Raw genomic sequence first — 22,442 nt, 5'->3', positions numbered from 1 at the left:
AAAAAGGAGAGTGAAAAAGTTGGCTTAAACTCAACATTCAAAAAACTAAAATCATGGCATCCATTTCCATCACCTCATGATAAACAGAGGGGGAAACAATGGAAACAGTGACAGACTTTATTTTCTTGGGCTCCAAAATCACTGCAGCTGGTGACTACAGCCATGAAATCAAAAGACGGTTACTCATTGGAAGAAAAGCTATGACCAACCTAGACAGAGTATTAAAAAGCAGAGACACCACTTTGCCAACACAGGTCCATATAGTCAAACCTACAGTTTTTCCAGTAGTCATGCATGGATGTGAGAGTTGGACCATAAAGAAGGTGGAGTGCCAAAGAATTGATGCTTTGGAACTGTGGTGTTGAAGAAGACTTGAGAGTCCCTTGGACTGCAAGGAGATCAAACCAGTCAATTCTAAAGGAAATCAGTCCTGAATATTCATTGGAAGGACAGATGCTGAAGCTGAAACTCCAATACTTTGGCCACCTGATGTGAAGAACTGACTCTCTGGAAAAGACCCTGATGCTGGGAAAGATTGAAGGCGGGAGGAGAAGGGGATGAAAGAGGACGAGATGATTGGATGGCATCACTGACTCAGTGGACATGAGTTTGAGTAAGCTTGGGGAGTTGGTGAAGGACAGGGAAGCCTGGTGTGCTGCAGTCCATGGGTTTGCAAAGAGTCAGACATGATTGAGCAACTGAACAAAATATAACAACATACATACAATGGAATGTTATTGAGACTTAAAAAGAAAGGAAGTATTTTTAAATTTATTTTTTATTGAAGCATAATTGATTTTCAATGTTAACTTCTTCTGCACAGCAAATTGACTCAGTTATACACATATATACATTCTTTTTTTTTTCTCTTTTTCTGGCAGCACTGCAGAGCTTGTAGGATCTCAGTTCCCAGACTAACAACTGAACCTGGATCATGGCAACAAAAGCCTGGAATCCTAACCACTAGACCACCAGGGAACTCCCTATACATTCTTGTTTATATTCATTTCCATTATGGTTTATCCTAGGATATGAATATAGTTCCCTGTGCTATACAGTAGGAACTTGCTGTTTATCCATTCTATATAAGAAAGGAAATTTTCACACATTCTATAATATGGATGGACCTTGAATGGTGATGGTTGCAGAACAATGTGAATATACTTAACACCACTGAACTTCATATTTGAAAATGGTTGAAATGATTAACTTTATGCTATGTATATCTTACCCCCTCCCCTGACACATACACAAGCTTTTGGCTGGCCAAGATTTAAAGTAACTCTTAGGCCCTCCATGCTTGTACCAGCAGGAAGTGGGCATAAGCTGAACAGTCACCAAGGAGGTCATTCTTCCCAAAGCCCATCTCCTGTGTGGCCATGAAGGATAAACAAGCCAGAGGGCACAGCCAGGAGCTGTGAGAACAGTGGAGAACAACGAACAAAGGAGTCCTTCCCAGAGCAAGTCAGGGTTAATCAAGGAACTCTCCCCAGGCCCAGGGAAGAGAGCTTTGATGAGTCTGACCATTAGCGATTCAGAACTGCTTTGGAAGCGACAGTTTTACATCTTCCATTCTCTCCTTTTCTGAATAGGAGCTTACATTGAGGTTATCCTATTCTTGCTCTATCATTGTATATTTTCTTGTAGAGTATGGATAAAAACTCCCAACAAAGGAGCAGATGGATTCACAGGAGAATTCCACCAAACATTTTCTTATGGGTGCGTATACTTTTTTTTTCTTTTGGCGTATAGCTGATTTGGGGCTTCCCAGATGGTTTAGTGGTAAAGAATCTGCCTGCCAAGCAGATGTGGGTTTGATCCCTGGGTTGGGCAGATCCCCTGAAGAAGGAATTGGCAACCAACTCCAGTATTCTTGCCTGGGAAATCCCATGGACAGAGGAGCCTGGTGGGCTACAGTCCATGGGCTCACAAAGAGTTGAACCAAACTTAGTGGCTAAATAACAATAACATAGTTGATTTACAGTACAGTATTAATTTCAGGTGTACAGCAAACTGAATGAGGTATACATATACATATATTCACTCTTTTTAAGACTCTTTCCCATGGATAACTTGATTTTTTAGTTCATAATCACCTTGCTGCTGCTGCTGCTGCTGCTGCTAAGTCACTTCAGTCGTGTCCGACTCTGTGCGACCCCATAGGTGGCAGCCCACCAGGCTCCCCCATCACTGGGATTCTCCAGGCAAGAACACTGGAGTGGGCTGCCATTTCCTTCTCCAACGCATGAAAGTGAAACGTGAAAGTGAAGTCGCTCAGTCGTGTCCGACTCTTAGCGACTCCATGGACTGCAGCCTACCAAGCTCCTCCATGGGATTCTCCAGGCAAGAGTACTGGAGTGGGGTGCCATTGCCTTCTCCGTCATAATCACCTTAAGGAACCATATTAGAAGATGGCTGAGCAACCTGGAGCTGAATAGGGTAACTAGATGGGATTTGGGAGAATCTCCCTCGGGAGGGGTAACTGTTCTCTCCGTGGGAAGGGCAGAAACAGGCATTTGATTCAGAAACACAGACTGAGGTACACTGTGACACACAAATATCTGTGTTCTGTTTGTCCTAAACTCACAGCCAGACTTCACTTCCCACTAGGGTTGCCAATTTAGCAAATAAAAATACAGTATATCCAATTAAATTTGAATTTCAGATAAACAATGAAGAACTTCTTACATGTTTCTTACAATATTTGGAACATAACTATACTGACAAAATATATGTCATTTACCTGAAATTTAAATTTAACTGAGCATCCTGTATTTTAAATGGCAACTCTTCTTCCCAACCTCCCTTGGGAGTTAGATGTGGCCATATGACCGAGTTCCAGTCAATGGAATGACAGTGAAAGTGATGTACAACTCTCCCAGCTCTGTCCCTGAAAACCTCTCTGCAAGCAGAGGACCCTGAGCATCTATCTGAAGGACGGCAGGGTCGTGAAATGGAAGAAACCTGGGTCCCATGCGACCCGGTGGAGCAGGCATCCCTCCCCAAATCTCTACTAGATTATGCTGTGAGCAAGAAAAATCTTTTATTAGTAAACCACTGAGTTTGGGGAATTGTTTCCGCAGTTAGCCTACCCTGATTAATATCCCTAATCCCTAAATTCAATAGCTTTTCTCATCCTTTCCTTAACAGCATATAAGCCTGGTAACTGTTTCTTTCTTCTTCTTCTTTTTCTAGCCGTGCAGCACAGCATGTGGGATCTAGTTCCCTGACCAGTGATCAAACAAGTCTTAACTGGACCTCCAGGAAATGCCCATTTCTTTCTTCTTGGAACTCTCTTTTCCACCTGATCCTATTTGTTCCTGGTCTTCCAGTGACAATGACGATGACGACAATGACAATGAAAACTAGCTACCATTCATTATGCTCCTCCTGTGCGCTGGGCGCTATGCTGGTGCTTCATGAGGTATCTCAGTGAATCTTCATAACTACTCTGTACGGTAAGTGACATCACCCCCATTTTAGAGATGTCCCATCCAACATCGTGGCTGCTGTAATTATCCTGTCAGTGTGGATAGCTCCCTGACCCCCGCTTTGTCTCCAGTCCCACCTTTCCTGGCATATGAATGTGCTGATGGCACTGTAAACTCAACATGTCCAAAACGCAGTTATTCCTTTGTTAGTCCTTTTCAGTTAATTTGCACAACCCTATGAAACAGACAATGCTATTATTCATGTCTATGAGGTAGGTCGTGCTACCCACGTTTTACGGATGAGTAAACAGAGGCCCAGAGATTCAGGACCTCACTCACCTTTACACAGCTAGCATGCAGTGGAGCTGGGCTTGCAGCTTTCAAAGCTTCGATCTCAACAATGACACACCTCAAGTGCCACTCAAACTGAGCTCTCCTTGTTCTGTTCTGTTCCCTGCTTCTTATACTTATTCTCTGGCCTTAACTTTCAAATCCTATCAAAGTCTATCCCTTGTGAAGTCTTTTCAAGTATTTCAAGCTGGGAGGGACCTCCACCTTGTGTGAATTTACAGTGTACTAACTCTGTAATGTGGGGTCTTCCCTGGTGGCTCAGCAGGAAAGAATCTGCCTGCAATGCAGGAGATGTGGGTTCGATCCCTGGGTCGGGAAGATCCCCTGAAGAAGGGAATGGCTACCCACTCCAGTATTCTTGCCTGGAAAATCCCATGGACAGACGAGCCTGGCAGGCTACAGTCCATGGGGTCACAACAGTCAGACATGACTTAGTGATTAAACCACCACCACCAATTCTTGTACCACACTTACCCTTTCCTAAGTAAAATTCATCCTCGTCATAAATAAGTTCAAGTAGAGAAATATAGAGCAAGAAGTTTTTTAAGTGTCTCTTCACTCCCGAGAATTTATCAGTTTTTCCCTTGATTGATGGTCCTGTGTTTCTGCTAGAAACTCTATCAAACAGCTATTTGAGGACAAGAGGCACACCAGTCTTATTCCCCTAAAATAGGTATTACTAAACAATTGCTCAAAGAATCAGTTTCAAATCCCCTGAGCCTGCACACACTACATGTTTTAGGTGAAGGTGAGAGGATGGTTCAAGAAAAGTGATTTTTTTTTTCTAGGGAGGCTGGTAAAGACATGTCAAACACTCCCTTCTCCTCCCACCTTCATTAAAGAACAAAAAAGCATCTACTTCTAGGTACATGAAGGGTCTGGTTTCTGTTTTAGCTGGGTCTCAGAAGGAAATGACTTTTCTCTGAAATTGTAGACGCCCAACCCAGCTGCAGCATTGTTAGACCTCAGAGTAAACAGGAAGCTTCCTGCCTTGGGCCCTTCATGTCCCTCTCCCAGACTATTAAAGGCTGTTAATAGGATAGTAAAAAGACAGCTGCTGGCCATAAAATCAGCCCATTCCTTAGTTCCTTAGAGAACAGCAACTAGATCCCTCCAAGGTCAGAGAGAAAACGGTGTCCATCCCAGGTCACACCAGGTGTGTCCACCTAGCTGGGGTTCTCAGTTATCTCCTCTATGATCAACTGTAACTAGAATGGTCTTTGCAAAATACCAGAGTGATTTAATTCCTTGACATTAGTTGAGAAGGAGAGGTTCCAATTTATAAGGGTTTCTGGTCCTTGAAATCATTTGCTTCTGGGGTGATGAGATCCAGTGTGAAGGTTAGGCTGAGGCTTCCAGAGCAGTGAAATCACCCCCTAACCTGTGGAGTCTGAGTCACCTCTTTCAGTAGGGGGATAATCGGTCCTGATTACCCGCCAAAAGAGGCAGCGAGGTGCACCCACGAGGGCAAACGACCTAGTACTCCTCCCTCTGCAATGAAGAGCTGACTCAGGACCTCAACTCTTCCTGCACACAGGGTGGAAGGCCCCAGACTTGCAGCTGTTTGCTGAGGAGAGAGGGAGCAGTTTCTGCCAACTGGAGGGACACTAGGGCAGGGGTGATCATCTTTTGCCAAGAAGGGCACTCGGGTGTCTTGGCAGAAGGCAGAGGGCTGTCCTGATCTGTGTGTACATTTTCAGAAGCACTTGACTCTGGACCAAATTCTCTCAGCTGTGCTAAAGCTGGGGCGATGGATGGGAAATGCTTATTGGCCAGGCTGACTAGGAGCTCCAACAGAGGGTGCTGGGGCTCAGCCAGGAGCGTCCCTTCAGCTGGCAAGTTGAGCTTTCAGTCATGGTCAGACGGAGTGTGTCATAATTCTAGTTCTCAGGGCTCTCCAAATGCTGCTTATCCATCTATTTTGAAGTATCTGCTTCCTGGAATTTTTGGTTCAAATGGGGAATGAGTGGTGATGATGCAGAACCTCTTACCTGGCTCAAAGAATGAGAAAAAGTAGCTCAGCAGGGATCAAGGTTTTTACTACAATTATACAAACAGGCCCATAACCAAATGGGGACCAGAAGATACCATTTCATTCAACCCTGGACTTACCTACAATTTATCAATTTCTGCTGCTGTGATGGTTCCTCTGATCCTTGTCTACTAATAAAGCAAGCACAGGCACTTGTGAAGGGCAGGAAAACCAGTCACCGCTCACTGAGTTGAACATCTAGTTGCCTTGGGCAGGTTTACTAATACATGACAGGAACCTTAGTTGCCAATGTCAGTGCTTTCCCTCATTCAAAGGAAAAGTCACTGAAGTTACTCCTGAGAGTTGCACCTGAGAAGAGGGAGAGTTTCTTCTAAGTGCTGAAAACAGAACTGGGTATTTTTTTCCAGTAGGCTAATACAATTTCCCCTTAGTTTCAGAAGAGGTAACTAAGGTTTGGGAAACTCTTCCAAGGGCACACAGCTGGTAAGTGGGGTTATACTTGCTGCTGCTGCTGCTGCTAAGTCACTTCAGTCGTGTCCGACTCTGTGTGACCCCATAGACGGAAGCCCACCAGGCTCCCCCATCCCTGGGATTCTCCAGGCAAGAACACTGGAGTGGGTTGCCATTTCCTTCTCCAATGTGTGAAAGTGAAAAGGGAAAGTGAAGTCGCTCAGTCGTGTCCGACCCTTAGCGACCCCACGGACTGCAGCCTACCAGGCTCCTCCGTCCATGGGATTTTCTAGGCAAGAGTACTGGAGTGGCTTGCCATTGCCTTCTCCGGGGTTATACTTAGAGGACCATAATCTAGGCCTTCTGCCTCCTCATGAAATGTTCCTCTTACCATGATTTTCCCCCTCAAATAACTTGATGCAGAGCATGTGGCAGGGTCTCAGCCCTTAATTTGTGTTATTATTTCTAAAATCTCTCTTTTTTAAATTATCTTTGGCTGCACTGGGTCTTTGGTGCTGTGTGTGGGCTCGCTCTAGCTGCAGTGAGCAGGGCTACTCTTCATGGCGGTGCACAGGCTTCTCACTGCGGTGGCTGCTCAGGCTGCCTATGGCCTTCAGTAGTTGCTGCACGTGGGCTCAGTAGTTGTGGTTCATGGGCTCAGCTGACCTATGCCATGTGGGAATTTTCCTGGACCAGGGATCGAACCTATGTCCCCCTACATTGGCAGGCGAATTCTTAATCATTGCACCACCAGGGAAGTCCTGTATTATGTTTTTTGAAAGATAATTTATGGGATTTCCCTGACAGTCCAGTTCAGTGCTTTCACTGCAGTAGCCCGGGTTTAATCCCTGCTTGGAGAACTAAGGTCCTGCAAGCCAATATAGTAATAAAAATAAAAAGGTAATTCATTACAGATATTAGCAAAAGTTGTTTAATTTGCATATCTTTGTAAGATTTTTCATATAAATAAGTGAACAAATCATGAAAAAACTCATCAGAAACACCATCCCATTTAGAAAAGATGTTCCCATTTTACTGTTGCTGCTACACTGTTCAGGCCTCCATCATCACTGTGTGGACTATGATCAGCTTGTCAGCTACAGCCTTTGATGAAATTTATATTTAAATTTACATGTGGGTAGGTGGTAAATTTAAGACTATCTCTGATAAGGCTGATTGACAACATAGTTCTGGAATAAGATTTCTTCATTTATAGAGAAACCAGTTACCACTCTAAAATTTGCCACAGCAAGGACCAGAAAGGGCTCTCTAGAGGCTTTCACTTCTTCCATTCCTAACCAACGTTCAGATAGAGAAAGAGGTTCTAATGGACAGAGTAAGGATTCCAGGGAGCATAGGCAGCCCCAGTGTGTATTGGTACTTTCAGACCCTGGTTACGTCTGCTTCAGGACTGTCCCTTAAGTCTCCAGGTTATGTCCAAGGCAGCCAGTTGCAATGGAGGAGTAGTCCCAAGAGCCAGTAAGTCACGAAGTAGCCTAGAATGCATCGTGTGACCAGAGAACAAGCTTTCCAGTTGTACAAGAGTCCCATGAGAGAGTTTCTGGGGACCTTCTGTCCTGGTGGGGGGTCCCCTGCAGGAGGCCTCCCGGGCACAGTCTCGAGGGATCTCAGCAGCGGTTCTTGATCCAGAAGCACGTGTGCTGCAAACCAGTACACAACAGGAGTGGAGGAGCAGAGAAACCTGGTGAGGACCTGGAATCACGAGAGGGGAGTCCACACGGTTACTGGAGCAGCACTGCCTCAGACGGGGTGAGCCCGGGACCGCCCTGCTGCTGGGCAGACTACAGCTCCCAGACTAGGAGTGTACTATACCGGAAAAGACACATTCAGCAGAGCTCAGGATCTGCCTTACAGAGCTATGTGTAACACCAGCCAGGTGACTGCAATGTTATAAGGAAACACAGCTACAGCCTAATTACCACACTAATGGGCCAATCAATACTAAACACTCCACGGGGTCCACTTTTAGCCCAGGACCAGGACTCTAAGCTCGAGGCTGCAGACCTCCCTGTGGTCCAGTGGTTAAGACTCAGTGTTTCAGATGCAGGGGGCCCTGGTCAAGGAACTAGATCCCACATGCCACAACTAAAGATCCCGAGTGCTGAAACTCACACCTGATGCAGCCAAATAAATAAATAAATATTAAGCTCGAGGCTGCCCCTGAGGCTTTGGGAACCTGAAGCAGTTCTCTCATGCCCTGGGGATGGTAAAGCAGAAGGCAAGGGGCAGGGGATCCTGTGGTTCAACACAGCCTCTCTGGGGGAGTCCAAAGCCAGGTGTCCAAATGGTCTCCCTCATCTCTGGAAAATCTAAGCTTTGCTGACATTCACTCCAGTAGCTAATCTGGCTACAAACACAGAATGCTACTTTCTGTTTCCCGTGTCTTATTCATATAGCTTGTAGGACTTTAAAGACAGCCAATGTGTACCTCCAAGAGGCACAAACTGCTGAGGAATGACCAGTATGGAGACCAAAAGACTTCCCCGGGGTCATGCTGACCTGAGGCCACAACCAGGAACAAAAATAATCGGACATACAATCAAATCCTTCCCATCTCTCTCCATCCTCACCACTGACTGAATACCGCAGAAGACGTCCCCTCTGAAAACAGAGCCCCTGCCAGAGCTCAGAGTACCTCAGAAAGTTAGCATTCAAGGAGACATTGCAGGTACACTTGTATGTTAGAGGAAGGTCCCAGAGACATCCTCTGTGCTCATCCCTATAACTCAGTCAGATCAGGTCCTTTTAGGACTCTCTGTCTTCACCCATGCCCTTCCATCTGGCAGAGTGCTCATCCTCTGCTTCTTAAATGCAATTCCTTCTTACTCTTCAGGACCCAGCCTACACATGATGCCCTCCTCACCTCCTTGGACAGTTGACTACTGTTTCCTCTGTGCTTCCACAATACTGTATCTCAAAAGGATCTCCTCTTCCATTCCGCTATACTGTAGTTTTACCTTTTACTTGTTAAATGTCTGCCTCTCCATTCTGACCACAAGACCCACTAGGGCAGCAATCTTACCTTATTCATGTTCTATCCTCAGTGGTCTGACCCAGGGACTCACAATAAAAACACCCCAAAGAGTAGTTGAATGAATAAATTAGGTATAGGTCACTCAAATGGAAGAAGTTAGCTGTCTTGCCTGTTCCTGCCCAGCGGGTTTGGCCTGTGTTCACACCTTCTCCCAGCCCGGAGTCCACCTCACCTGAACATGCATGCATAGACTGCCAAACAGCAGCAGCGCTGCGGCGTGGACCAGGTACACAAACACGCAAGGACTGAGGAATCCAGGTTCAGGCTTCTCTAGGGTCTTTTTGTTCTTGCTCCTTTGCATTCCAAGTGTAAGGAAGAGCCAAGGGTGGGTGGTCACATATGTCCAAGTTGCCCAGGCAACCAGTATAGCCATTGGTGCAGCCAGTAGAAAATTGGGCACCTGCTTGAGTTCATAGTATCTCAAAAAGCCAACATTCCAATAGACATCCTGGATGTAGCTGTATATTAGGGGAAGTTCCCAGGCGCACCAAGGTGGCTTGTTTCCCTCTGCAGTTCGGTAGCCCTGGTCTACAGCTAATTGCAGCAAGGGCTGAGGAATGGGGTGGGCTGAGCCTGGCAGACAGAACTGGGTATAGGCATAATATTGAAAGAGGACAAAGGGAAGGCTGAGTGTGAACACTGACAGGAACACAGAGCCCATCAGCCTCAAGAGCTGTCTCAGAGCATTCTGCACCATGAGAGATGAGAAAAAGCCTCGGCACTGAGAATGTATGAGGAAGCCAATGTTGACTAGCCCATTGGAGCGTACACCAGTAGCAAGGGCAAAAAAGAGTCCACTAGTCCAGCTTTGGCCCCTTTCCAGCTGCCCCATGGCGCTGAACGTCAGGAGAGCAAATAAAGCTTCTGAGTAACCAGCAGTCAGGAAGACATTGGCGGGGCTGAGGCAGAAGAGTAGTGCTCCATAAAAGGCCTGGCGGGGACAGTGCAAAACTAAACAGCCCAGGTCGTGAAGTGCAAGTGCAGCCAGCGCGGAAAACAAGGAATTGAGCAGTGCTACTGAGATGAGCAGGCAACTCCGCAGGTTCAAGAACCCCCACAGGGGTCTCAGCAATTCAGTCCCCACCAACAGGACCAGGGGGAAACCAGGGAAGAAGGCAAAGTTGTGCTCATACAGGTAGCCGTGCTCGGCAATGAAAAGGAAGTGTTCAGCGTCCCAGTGAGCCAGGCCACCCAGAAGACCTTCCACAAGTTGGTCTGCAGGGCCAGAGGGGGCGAGGCGAGGAGGAGAGAAGGCTTCTGCACGATGGTCTGGGATGATGGCATTGAAGAGAGCCTGTGGGATGAAGAAGAACTAGTACTTTGATTGAGCAAGTGGAAGAACCACCATTTAATAAAATGAGGAAGAAAAGACACGTTGGGGAAGAACCATGAGTTCAGTTTGAAGTGGGTGTTCCAGTGCAGAGGTCAATGAGGCAGTGAGGTCTATGAATCTTGAGGGTGAGGAGAACCATCAGGGGTGGACATATAAATTCGGAAGTCACAAGTGCATGGATAGTATTAAAAGGTGTCAGACTGAATGAGATCACCCACCCAGGGAAGAAGTGCAGATACAGAAAAGAAGAGCTCTGAGGACTGGGTCCTGGACATGCCAACATTCAGAGGCCCAAAGAGAGTGAGGATCCAGCAATAACAGTAAAGAAGGAAGGGTCAGTGAGGTAGGGAGGAAACAGGAGAGCACAGTGTCACAGAACCAAGCAAAGCAAAGGAGTGATCGGCTCTGTTAAATGTGGTCGACGGGTCAAGTAAGACAGGAACTGAAACTGACCACTGGATTTAGCAATCCAGTGAAGGTCACCAGTGGCTATGACAAGAGCTATTTCACTGAAGTGGAGGAGAGAGAAGAGTGCCCAGACCGGGTCCAACAGAGGAAGGGAGAAGGGAAACAGCAGCCATAGACAACTATTTGGAGGGTTTTTGCTGTAAAGGGGAGCAGAAACGGGGTAGTAGGTGAATGACATTGTGGGGTCAAGAGAAATCTTTTTTTTTTAAGTGGGAGGCATTTGTTTGCCAATGGGAATAATCCAGCAGAACGGAAACCACTGTGTACGTGAGTGAGAAAGGGAAGAACTGATGGAGCAAGCAAAAGGGGATGGAATCTGCTATGGAAGTGGAGGAGCTGACCTTAGTTTAGAGAAGACAAGACAATTCACCCCGCCTTCAGCAGTGAAGGTGCAGAGGTGCAGACGTAGGTTTGTGGATGGCTGTGGAGGAAGTATTCAGGAGGTTGCTTCTTATTGCTTCTATTTTTCTGAATTTTCATTCAGGAAAACAAGCTAGAGAAAAGGTACTAGAGACTTGAGGAAGTAAGAAAAATGTGTAAAGTAAGTAATCTCTGACCCTAGCTCTCAAAGTAGCCTGTGCACTGGAGTTTCAAATACAAGATACCTGGGTTTCTCCTCTGCTCCACAACATTAATGATTTAACCGGTATGGGGTACAGCCTGGGCATTTAGGTTGTTTTTAGCTCTCCCAGGTGATTATGATAGGCAGAAAAATTTAGTGAATATGTAGGGACTGGACCAGGGAAATACACTAAGATTGCCAGGCAGCACTAAGGACTCACATGGGTTAATGGTATTGAATAAAAAGAGACTGGTTAACAGAGTTGTATGGTTTTCTCTGAGCAGATGCAGGCGCAGAGTACACATGGAATTGAATTTAATCAAGGTTGGGCTTCTGTCTTGTGATTAAGACAGGAAGAAGGGAGCAAGTGAGTACATGCATGCATGGTAGACCATGGACTCTAAGCTGGGTAAAAAGCAGAGCCGAAGCCACGAGGTGAGTGAGGGACAGGGAAACAGAGCTAGAATCAATGACTGAGTCCTGAGGGAGTGAACTGGAGAGATAGGAGATAGTGGTTAGATGTATCAGCTTTATTAATAATGAAACCACCAAGAAATATACAGTAATGCTGGAAAGAGCAACAGTGAATCAGGAGCTGAAACCTTCAAGGAATGAGGAAAAATGAGCTGTCACTAGCAGAGATGACAAAAACAATGAGGGGTAACTGAGGATATAACCTGATGGCAGGAGTTTTAAAGCTGCCGGTGGGGAAGGGGAGACAATGAAATAGCATTATTATTAAATGTGTTTTTCCCCATTAGATTGTCAGCTACTTAAGGGAAAAGAGATCATGACTTTTTATACTCCCACCTAGCAATTCTTTGAACAGAGCAGGAACTTAATAAAATTTGGTGGCTGAGTGAACAGCACAGAGGAAACATGCTTGTTTCCAGATCACCACCTGAATTAGAACCCCCGCTTCCTGGTACCCTATCCCAGGTGCCACCCAGTCACAGCACTGCTTTCTTAGTTCTGCCAATCACTCAGCTGATGCTGGTTCAAAGCCATCATCAAGTCAGTTTTCCCAAGCCTGGCCACAGGAGTACAATCTCATTTTTAAGGCTCCTTCCTTTTTTGGTCAATTTCTTTACTAGGCCACTTTGAACAGTGAAAACAAGTGGGACAGGACTGACAGTCACAGGGAACAGTCCTAGGCTCCAAGCTGAAGACCCTTTTAACTAAACCTGGGACCTAGCAGAGCCTGTTATGCTGCATATAGTTGGGGAGGAGAGCGGAAAGGAGTTTTCCACAAAGGAACCAGCTATGAGCCTCAGAGAGAATGTGTTTGTGATGAAAGGCACAGAGAATGTTGACAGAACATCCCTAGGCTGCTGACGTACATTCAACAATAATAGATACTGTGGGCCTACAAGCAGTGGGTACCGTGCTAGGCACCATATATAGTTCATATATACCTGAAATCAGATTAAAATATGTATCAAGGGCAGCTGTGGAAGGGAAAGGGAGTTGCAAAATGCATTGGAGGCTGTGTGTGGGTGAGACAGGAAGGGGACACAGCTAGGGAAAGAGCAGAAGACACTGATGACTAAACAGATAAACCAGACGGTCTCAGGACAGTGTCCCCTCTCTTTCACTCAACTGACTGATACCGTGCTCAGCCTCCTGGTTGGGGACCCAGGGTAATGCTTTGAGTTGTCACACCCTAAAGGCATCAGGTTACAGAATATCATGGTCTGGTGGAAAGATCACTAGCCCAGGGGTAAGGAGACCCGGGGTATGATTCTGGCCCTCTTCTAACTTGTCTTGTGACTTTAAGGAAGCCATTGAACCTTTCTGGGCCTCAGCCATTTCATGTGTAAAATAAGAAATTAATAGATCATTTCTAAGAGTCCTGTCCACTTTTCAGTTATGTGGTCTAGGTCTCTAGAGTTCTAACCACGTGGAGGGGCACATCTGGGAAACCGAAAGATGAGGCCTATTCTTAGCATCGAGCTCAGTCATGTGGCAATGGCATGTTCGGGACAAAAGATCAGAGACTGACCTGCAGCACCAGAGTCAGGACACGGCAGCTGACTGCAAAGACCAGGACCTCTTTCCGGGATGGGTCCAGGGGCCACATCCTCTCACCACCAGGAACTCAGGGGCGTGCTGCCAGGGCTGAGCTCCCTCAGGCTTCTAAACACCAAAACCCAAGGAGGAAATGTCACACATGGGCAGAAAGTAAATTCTTGAAAGCATTCTTCATAGAAACACCCTCCTGCTTCAGCATTACTATGGCAAACTTAACCACCTAACCTCCTAGATGAAGTAAAAGCATCTTAAAGGCAGATGGGACTGCCTCCTGTCACTCTGAAGCACTGTATTCTTGTAGGGGAAGTTCCACACTTCCCCTAGGCAGGAAGCTGGAAAGCTAAGCTCACAGAAAACCTTTATTTAAAAGCCTGTTGCGAGCCCCTGTGCGGGAACTAAAGGCCTGGGTTCAAGTCCTGACTTTCTCATTCATAAGTTTTCATTTTGTTCTTCTCAGCCTCAGTTCTCTAGGGGTAAGTGAGATTGGACTCTTTTTGTCTGTCTCACGAAATTGTCATGATGGTGAAATGGACTGAAGTGTGAAAAAAGTACTACCAAATCTACACTGCGGTTGCTATTATTTGGTGTGTGCCCTTTCCCTCTTGCCCAGAGTAATAAACTAGGTCCCAAACCAGAGTCCCAAAAGTGGGGCATAGAACTGAACTGGAAGACCATAATGACTACACACTCTAGTTAAGCCCTCTGATGTGTATTCAGTTGGTCTGTTAAATTAAGTGGAGAAGGAAAAGAAAACCGCCACTCAGCAGGACTTCAGCCAGCTCATATTGCTAAAACAAACTGAAGAGGGACGGCAAAGTCGACTACTACAGATGGAAAAACTGTTATTTCCCATCTCTTCATTGGAATGGCAGCAACGTATAAACAACTGTAGAGCCATTCTGAGGGAAGGAATGTACTTTACGGCTTTTTTTTAAAAAAAACACAATTCCTTGGGTTCACAGAAGTAGCAATGGCTCTTACAGAACCAGTCAGATATCAGAAGGGAGGGCAGGAGCATCAGAGGCAGCTCATCAACTTGGGGTGAAGAACTAACCCTAACAGCAAAATACTGTACTTAAACTGAGAAATTAAGAGGAAGGGCTGGAAGACTTTCCTTTCTTAACACCAATCAAACCTTTAAGTTCACTTGTTTCTGGAATTCTGTGACCCTCACTAGACTATGTGATATGCTCTCATTACCCTCTCCCTTGTCGTCTTCATAGTTATTGCTTATTTAAGTTGTTTATGAGAGCAGGGGCTTTGTCTATCTTGTTCCCAAGTATCCTTCCAGGGCCTCGCATTACACACAGGCACATTAAACCTGTGTTCTGATTTAGTGGAAGTGGCAGGAACTGGATATGGCTTCACCAGTTCACTGGCTCTGGATATAAAATCTCTGCTCCAAGTACTCCTCCCACCATATCTCACGTTGAGAGCAAAACAAAGTCACAGAAGCCACAGAAAATACAATTTCTCCAGAAGCAACAGTCCTCTTTCTTCAGCACAAGGGGGCGCCTGTTGATTACTCCATCACCAGGAGGCCTGGAGGAAGGGAGGGGCCACCAACGCCACACCGGTTTGCTCATCAAAATTCAGTTCAAAGGCAAGCTTTCGAAATCCCCAGAGAACAGCGGTAGTTTGTGAATCTACCCAACACTGCCAATATCGGACTCGCTGAATTGAGAGGAATCGTGGAAACAAGAACAGCCAGCCTTACACGGCCGCTGGTTCTTTATCCTAAGATGAATTCACTTTTTCCCTTCCTTCACTTCCCACCCACATGCAGAAGAATCGGGAACAGAAAAGCACATAACCCACCTCTGCCTCTTCACCAGGCTTCCATTCTTCCTTTCGTCTCTCCAGACTCAAGCTCTAGACCCAGCGACCACAGAAGACGTGTAGCCTACATTTAGTTTGCAGGCAAACCAAGTGAAAACAAGAATAAAGCCAGTGAGCTCTCCCTCAGCTAATTGCGGCCCTCACTTCCCAACAACCCCTTTACGAAAGCAGACTCTGAACTGGTAGGACACTTACAGAGCAACTAGTTTTACTCTTTTCCCTTGAGACAAATATGCCCCAGGGAAGTGAGTAATAAAAGCTCTCCAGAGTTTTTACACCAGAGAGCTCATTAGACCCTGTGTAATTACCATCGCCATTTTACAGATGTAGAAACTGAGGCTCACTAGGGTCAAGTGGCACACCCAAGGATATATTTAAGGAGAATGTCTTTTTTTTTTTCTTTCTGTCTGAAACATTAGTCTTTCCACCAGCCCTCACTCCTGCCAAAGCGGATGCGATCTTTCGGAGCCAGGATCTCCCAACTCCAAGCTCAGTACTTGTCAGATGACAGCGCATGCTCTTGTATGCTTAGGGCAGGGAGGGTCCCATCGGAGCAGACAGGAAAACCTGGACCCTCTGGGTAAGACTAACATCCTCGGGGGCGAGGGGTGTTGTTCGGACCCAGGGTCCTCGGGACCACAGGCCTTGCTGGCCGCCGGCTTCAGGGGCCGCCTTCTGTCCGCCCTCCCGGGTCCGAAGCCCGTTCCAGCCGTTTCCTTTTCGACAAGAGTCCCAAGCAGAGATTGGGCATCTCCTCTCCCCAAAGGGCCATGGCTCAGGGGTTACTCCGGAGGGGGCCCGCGACGCTTTGCCCGGCCTACGACCGGAAGGCAGGGGAGGGCGGGAGGCTGTAAAGGAAGAGGCGGCACTGGGAGGCCGCTATGGCGGAGGGGGCGGGGCTCCTCGCTTCTCGGCGGCCTCCGCCTCATTTCCCTCGGCCTCCGTTTGACGACTTCCCTCCCCCCGCTCAAAACTCCTGGGCTCCGAAGCTGGCGCCGGCTCCCCAGCGCCTGCGGGTCTCAACCTCCCAGGCGGGGCCCGAACCTTAGCTCCTCCATCCGGGGATCCGAGCGGGCGCGCCTGCGCACTGGCTCCGCGGAGGGCGGCCCCGCCCCGCCCCTGCCGGGAGTCGGAGCTGCCCCGCCCCCTCCGCAGCGGCCATGTTGATTCCGGGAGAGCGGGGCGGGGGCGGCGCAGCCCCGCGACTCAGCGTCCCTCTGCCTTGGCCCCTGCCGGCGCTGGTGACACCTGAGGAGTCCCCGCTCCGCTGGCCCCTTCCCCCCGTCTTCAGTTAGTCCTCCAGGGCTGCTGTCTCGGCATCGGTGTTGGCCCAGTTCGAACCACCCCTCAAACGTCCATATAAGTTCCCTTGAGGGCCGAGGCCCTCGGAGTTGGGGGCTGCCCTGGGGCCCCTTCACGGAAGCCAGAGCCGCATTTTCCCTGCTGTCAGGCGAGAACAGCTCAGCACAGGGCCTGGCACACAATAGCTGTAGTTCGAGTAGAAAGAAAAGCCTTCTTGGGGTTTCTGTGGCCAGCAGCGGCACCCCGTGTCTTGGGTGTGAAGAAAGTGGGGGTTCCCCCGGACTTTCCCCTCCTCCGGCTACTAGGGACCTTCTGTCCTGCTTCAGTCCTCAGCCCCAAGTCAGGTGGCTAAAGAGGGTGGTGAAGGAAACTTAAGAGAACGCCCCCCACGACTCCTTTCTCCTTCGCTGAAGCCGTTTCTCTCGTAGGAAGTGGGGCCAAAAAAGAAGAAAAAAGAAGATAACTCAACAAAACCGTCTGTTAGGGAGGAGCGGCCAGTTGGTACCCCTGTAACGGAAACTGTTAGAACAACTTTGCACCCTCCTTAGAGGAAATAGATAATAAATCCTTCTCCGTTGGTGGATTTCTCGTTTCTCAGGATTCCAGAGCCCTTTGTGGTTTCAGTTATCTGCCTTCCAAACGAAGCTAGGGTCTGGGTTAGCCTCTGGCCACAGCCCTGGCTGAGGGAGGGGTTTATCTTCCGCAACAGCTACTCCTGTGGGTGGGAACAAAAGAGGTGGTTGCTATCTCTCCAGGCAAAGACAGGCAGCCCACAGCAGTTCTGTGGGGGTCAGGGACTGTATCTTTGGATTCTTTATAGCTCATTTCAGGCCCTGAGACCTAAACTGCCCTCAGGTATTTGTTGTGTGTAAGGTGGATCCATCACGTTATAGCCGTGGAGTGCTGGAGAAGAGGGAAAATGGAGCTTAGAACCCTAGGTTTCTCAGTGATACACCCTTGTTCTCGGCTCCAGAGGCATGTGAGTGAGTCGGCAAAGCTGTGGGTTACACTCGTGACTGGGGCCTAAGGTTGTGGCTTGAATCTCTAGAAGTCTTTGAGGCTCCAAGCAGTACTGTGTCTGCAGGGACAAAACCGAGAAACGAACCATCCTTCCTTTGTGAATTCACAAGGGAAAAAGACATGCATTCTTCAGATTCCCTCTGTTCACACACCAGATTCTCTCAAAAATCTACTTGTGAAAAGGACAGGCGTCTATTGTGACAATTCGGAATGTTTTTTTAAAAGCTCAACTGTCACCCTTTAGAGGTAGAACTTTGTCTAGATCTTCAGCTCTACTTTCTTGTAATTTCTCCTTCCTTTCCTTCTCTGCTACCCACCCCCCTTCTCTTCCGCTCTGTTTCCTGTTTCATTTTCTGGCTCCTGCTCCGACTGGAAAACAAGGAGGCTGAATCTTGTGCTCACAAAGCTCTGGCTTGTCAGAATGGAGGAAGACTAGGTGGGATGGGAGGGGTTCTGGGCCTCCAGGGCTGTGAGTAAGTAGTGGAGGAGGCAGCTCTCTCTAGCCTGCTTTTAGAGTCTGCTGCTAAAATGGAGCCTGCATCCACACAGGGAGCCAGCTGAACGGCCAGCGCTGTGGGAGAGCCAAGGAGACAGAAACTTACCCCAGGGCTCCCAGAAGATTCTACACCACTCAGCCACTTCCCTAAAGAAGGCAGTATGCCACACCACCAAGAAACGGTTTCATAATACACATCTCTGATTAAATTAAACAATGTAAGCAGTGCACCACTGTTTCTAGAACCCTAGAATGTAAGAGAGTTAGGCATTTCTCTTTCTTGAACTTGCCTGGCTCTGCTCTTGCTGTTTCCCCTGCTTGAAATGCTTCACTGCAGACTGACTACCCCTTGGCCAACCCACTTCAGGTCTCAGATGAAATGCCACCTCCTTGGAGAAGCTTTCTCTGTCTACCCCACCACAGTCACCATCCTGTACTTCCCACTACCCTAATTCTGCTCTCTTTTTGGCATTTATGATCACCTGGTTGTTGTCCTGTCCGTGAATTAAGTATTTGTTTCATTGTCTTGTTTTCCTCTTATGGAATGTAAGTGCTATGGGTGGGTGGGGGGCCTTGTTCACCAAGGTGTTTCCAGTACTTAGTACCTTGCATATTGTGTGTACTCAGTGAGGATCTAGTGATCATGTTTAACCTGCACTTTATGGATGAGGAAACTGAGGCTCGGGTGAAAGTGACCAGTTCTGAAGTCACACAGCTAGTGGCAGAGGTGGGATTTCAATTAAAAACCTCCCTGGCTGGTTTTTTTTTTTAACCACCCCACACTATTTTAAATCTTTCTCAGGTTTACCTCTTTCCCTCTCTTCCTTTTTTCACTCAACTATGGGTCTTGATGGGCTATATTGAAAATTCTACATAGGGCACACCAAGTCTTAACAGCTCCTACCTCTATTTTCTTCATTAAATTCCAATTTTACCTTTTGATTTTACTCAACAAAATAGGACTACTGTGTAATGAAGATGAGAACATAACACTGAACAAGACAGACACAGTCCTTGTCCGCATGGAAATGATGGTATCCTTTTTAAATTAATCTTTAAATGAAACAAAGGTGAATTATTTTTAATGATAAAAGATACAATTCACAAAGAAGCTAGATATCATAATCCATGATGGTATTGTTTATTACAAGGATTTTATAGTGCTTGACACAAATTGCTTGATAAAGTTGGGCTGTTACAACTCCCTGAACAAAAAGGGGAGCAAGTAATTTTCCCATTGACTATGTGAAGGAAGTTTGGTAGTTTCCATAGGATTAGGACCATGGAGTGTCTAGTGACAATTACTGAGAGACGGCCAAGGCCATCTCCAAATGTGATGGCAGAGCAAGGCAAGGTAGCTAGAGAGAAATAAGTTGTCAGGTTGCTCCAAGGAAGCGTGTGCTCCATGAGAACTACTAAACTTCCTTCACAATAGTCGGACAAGACAGAGTGACTGAGAACACAGTCCTACGGGAAGGATGGAGTAGCTGATGCTAATCTTGGTTTTGAGGGCACACCATTATGGGACAAAAGTGACCACACTGGCCTCTGATACGCCAACTGTATCCATCTTGAAACTAGGGGTGGCACCACCAGAAGCATCCTTTTTGGCCTTGCCATATGTATCACTTGAGGATGCCCATCCACCCTGCAACTAAGACCCCACCCTCCTCTCAATTTCAGTAGTCAAATGCTGATCCTTTAGAGGCCATGGATACTAGATATTTTTCACCATTTCTTTGGTGTTTGCCTTTCAGTAGTTAGAAAGCCTTGACCCCACAGAGAGGCCTAGTGGGAAGGGCCTTAGCCACTTGGGGGTGGTAGTGGCTGCAGGGCGAAAGAGCCAATGAGGTTGAGAGTATTGTTTAGGCTGGACTTGGCGGCTGTCCAGTTATGAAAGAAGGTTAAGGTCATTTGGGGGGTGGGGAGGGAGGAGCCTGGGAAAAGAACTACTGGCCACACCCCTGGGTTCTCCACTGGCTAGGTTCTATTTACTTCTCCAAAGCAAATTACTTACAGCTCAGTGGCCAGCAGTTCTTTCTGCATGTGGTAACTCCAGTCAGAAACTGGAGACCAGGCTAGGCTCCTCCTGCATTGCAGGAGAGCAGATGAAAGGAACCCAGGAAACCAAACTCCTAGGTAATGTTCCACACGTAGCCCAGAAATGCACTTTCTTGACTAGAAATGTTTCAGAGGCCCAGAGCAAACATATCCATTAGCATCATTACTTGCCAAAATATAGATGTGAACAGTTTGCCATTTAGTCTTTTTCCCCCGAGAGTTCTAGGAAGGCAGCTTAGTTGGCAAACGTTAGCCAGTTGTCTATATTTCCCCCTCTCTCAATGGTGAAATACAGAAACTATTCATTCCTGTCCCTGACCCAAATATTAACAACCACACTTAGTGTGACAAACACTTGATTGAAATCAATGGAACAATTTTACCTCATGCTAAATACAACAAAAACCAAATCTTGCCTGCTGTGCTCTGCAACTGGATCCAGTTACTCCTGGTTGCCCCCCAACCCAGGGAGGAGGTGGAGTGTGTATTAAGAACATGGGCCTTGGAGTCATGGGCCTTTGTGTGTGAGCTCAAAGAAGCTCCTTTTCTCAACTGTAAAATGGGAGCCAGAATACTTACCTCACAGGCACAGAACTGTTGGGGAATTATTTGTCGTACTATGTCTGGTACACAAGTAGGTACTCAATAGAAAGCTGTTGTTTCAAGTTTCACTTTAAATGTCCATGATAATAGCATTTTATGTTACTGCTTTTGGTTTTTCCTTGTGTCCCTAAGGAAGTCGATGAAGAGAGAAACTATATATTGCAACATTAACCTTATAAAAGTAACTGTGTCTGGCCAACATCTACCATTTCATTCAACAACTACTTACTAAGTGGCTACAATGTGCCAGGCTGTTCTGTAGGACAGAAATATAGAAATGAACCAAATAAACTCCCTGTCCTCAGAGAACTTACATTAATTACAGTGGAAGACAATAGGTGAGTACAATATACAATAAGTCTGATGGTAACAAGTGCTGTAAAGAAAAATCCATCAGAGAAGGAAAATGAGCCAGGGGAACAAGTTGCTTTTTTTCCCGTTTTTTTTGGTCATATTGCATGGCATGTGGAACTTCCCCAACGGGATGGAAACCCATACCCTTGCAGTGGAAGCAGAGTCTTAACCACTGGAACACCAAGGATGTCCCAAATTACTATTTTAAATGAGGTAGCTAGGGAAAGACTTACTGAGATGATACTTGAGCAAAGACCCAAAAGAGATGACTTTAGCTACGCAGTTATCTGGCAAAACAGTATTCTAGACAGAGGGAGCAATAAGTGCAAAGGTCCCAAGGTGGACACAGCTCTGTATGATGGAATGTGCAGTGGGAAAGAGAGAAGAGGAAACCGAAAGGGTCACAGCAAGCTAGATAACTGAGGGCCATGGAGGTCGTTATAAGGATCTGGACTTTTATTCAGAGTAAGGCTGAAGCACTGGAAGATTTTGATCTTAGATTTTAATGGGCGCATTCTGGTTGTTATGTTGAGAATAGGTTCAAACACCAGGCGAAGAAGAGGCAGGGAGGCCAGTTTGGAGGATATTTTAAAAGTTTAAGAAAGACACGATGGTTTCTTGAGCTACAGAGATAGCAGCTGGACTGAAGATTATTTTTTGAAGCGTACCAACAGACTGGATGTGGACATGCAAGGACTCAAGGATGTCTTTGGCCAAGCGATGGAGTTGACATTTCCTGAGGATTCTAGGGGAAGACAGGGCTTTTTAGGCATGCTCAGACTGAACTTCCAAGTAGAGATGTCAAGAAGGCAGTTGAATGCTCTAATCTAGAATCAGGGGAGAGAGCTGGTCTGGGGAAATATTTCTAAAAAAAAGAAAACCACCACAGAGATACTCTCTCTGCCAACTATTTCCAAAATGTTTCTTTTTCTGGAGTATCATGACTTTCTTTGGCTACTTAAACCCACTTATTTCAAGAGGCTAATAAGATTTTTGAGTTTCTCTGGTGGTTCAGTGGTAAAGAATCCGCCTGCCAATGCAGGAGACACAGGTTTGATTCCCCAGGTCGGAAAGATCCACTGGAAAAGGAAAT

General features: G+C 46.7%; 1 protein-coding gene across 7 annotated transcripts; it reads right to left on the bottom strand.

Annotated features, from left to right (window-relative positions):
- Positions 1-4,795: 4,795 nt before the first annotated feature.
- On the bottom strand, positions 4,796-17,415 carry PIGV (phosphatidylinositol glycan anchor biosynthesis class V). Of its 7 annotated transcripts, none has more exons than XM_055398185.2 (5): positions 16,558-17,415; positions 15,493-15,577; positions 13,646-13,779; positions 9,453-10,574; positions 5,826-7,938 (listed from the first exon to the last, which is right to left on the bottom strand). In XM_055398185.2, the coding sequence occupies exons 3-5, from the start codon at positions 13,721-13,723 to the stop codon at positions 7,657-7,659; spliced, it is 1,482 nt and encodes a 493-aa protein (XP_055254160.2). In that variant the 5' UTR covers positions 13,724-13,779; positions 15,493-15,577; positions 16,558-17,415; the 3' UTR covers positions 5,826-7,656. The 7 variants fall into 7 exon arrangements, with proteins under 7 accessions (XP_088699980.1, XP_055254160.2, XP_055254156.2 ...); XM_055398181.2 differs by lacking the exon at positions 16,558-17,415 and adding an exon at positions 15,709-16,532; XM_055398182.2 differs by lacking the exon at positions 16,558-17,415 and adding an exon at positions 15,822-16,532.
- Positions 17,416-22,442: the final 5,027 nt, after the last annotated feature.

This window comes from Moschus berezovskii, chromosome 2, assembly GCF_049115385.1.
Source record: "Moschus berezovskii isolate FMDL1 chromosome 2, NW_MosBer_1.0, whole genome shotgun sequence".
Taxonomy (NCBI): Eukaryota; Metazoa; Chordata; class Mammalia; order Artiodactyla; family Moschidae; genus Moschus; species Moschus berezovskii.
Note: the sequence above shows the minus strand (reverse complement) of the source record. Positions and strands in the feature narration are given on the sequence as shown.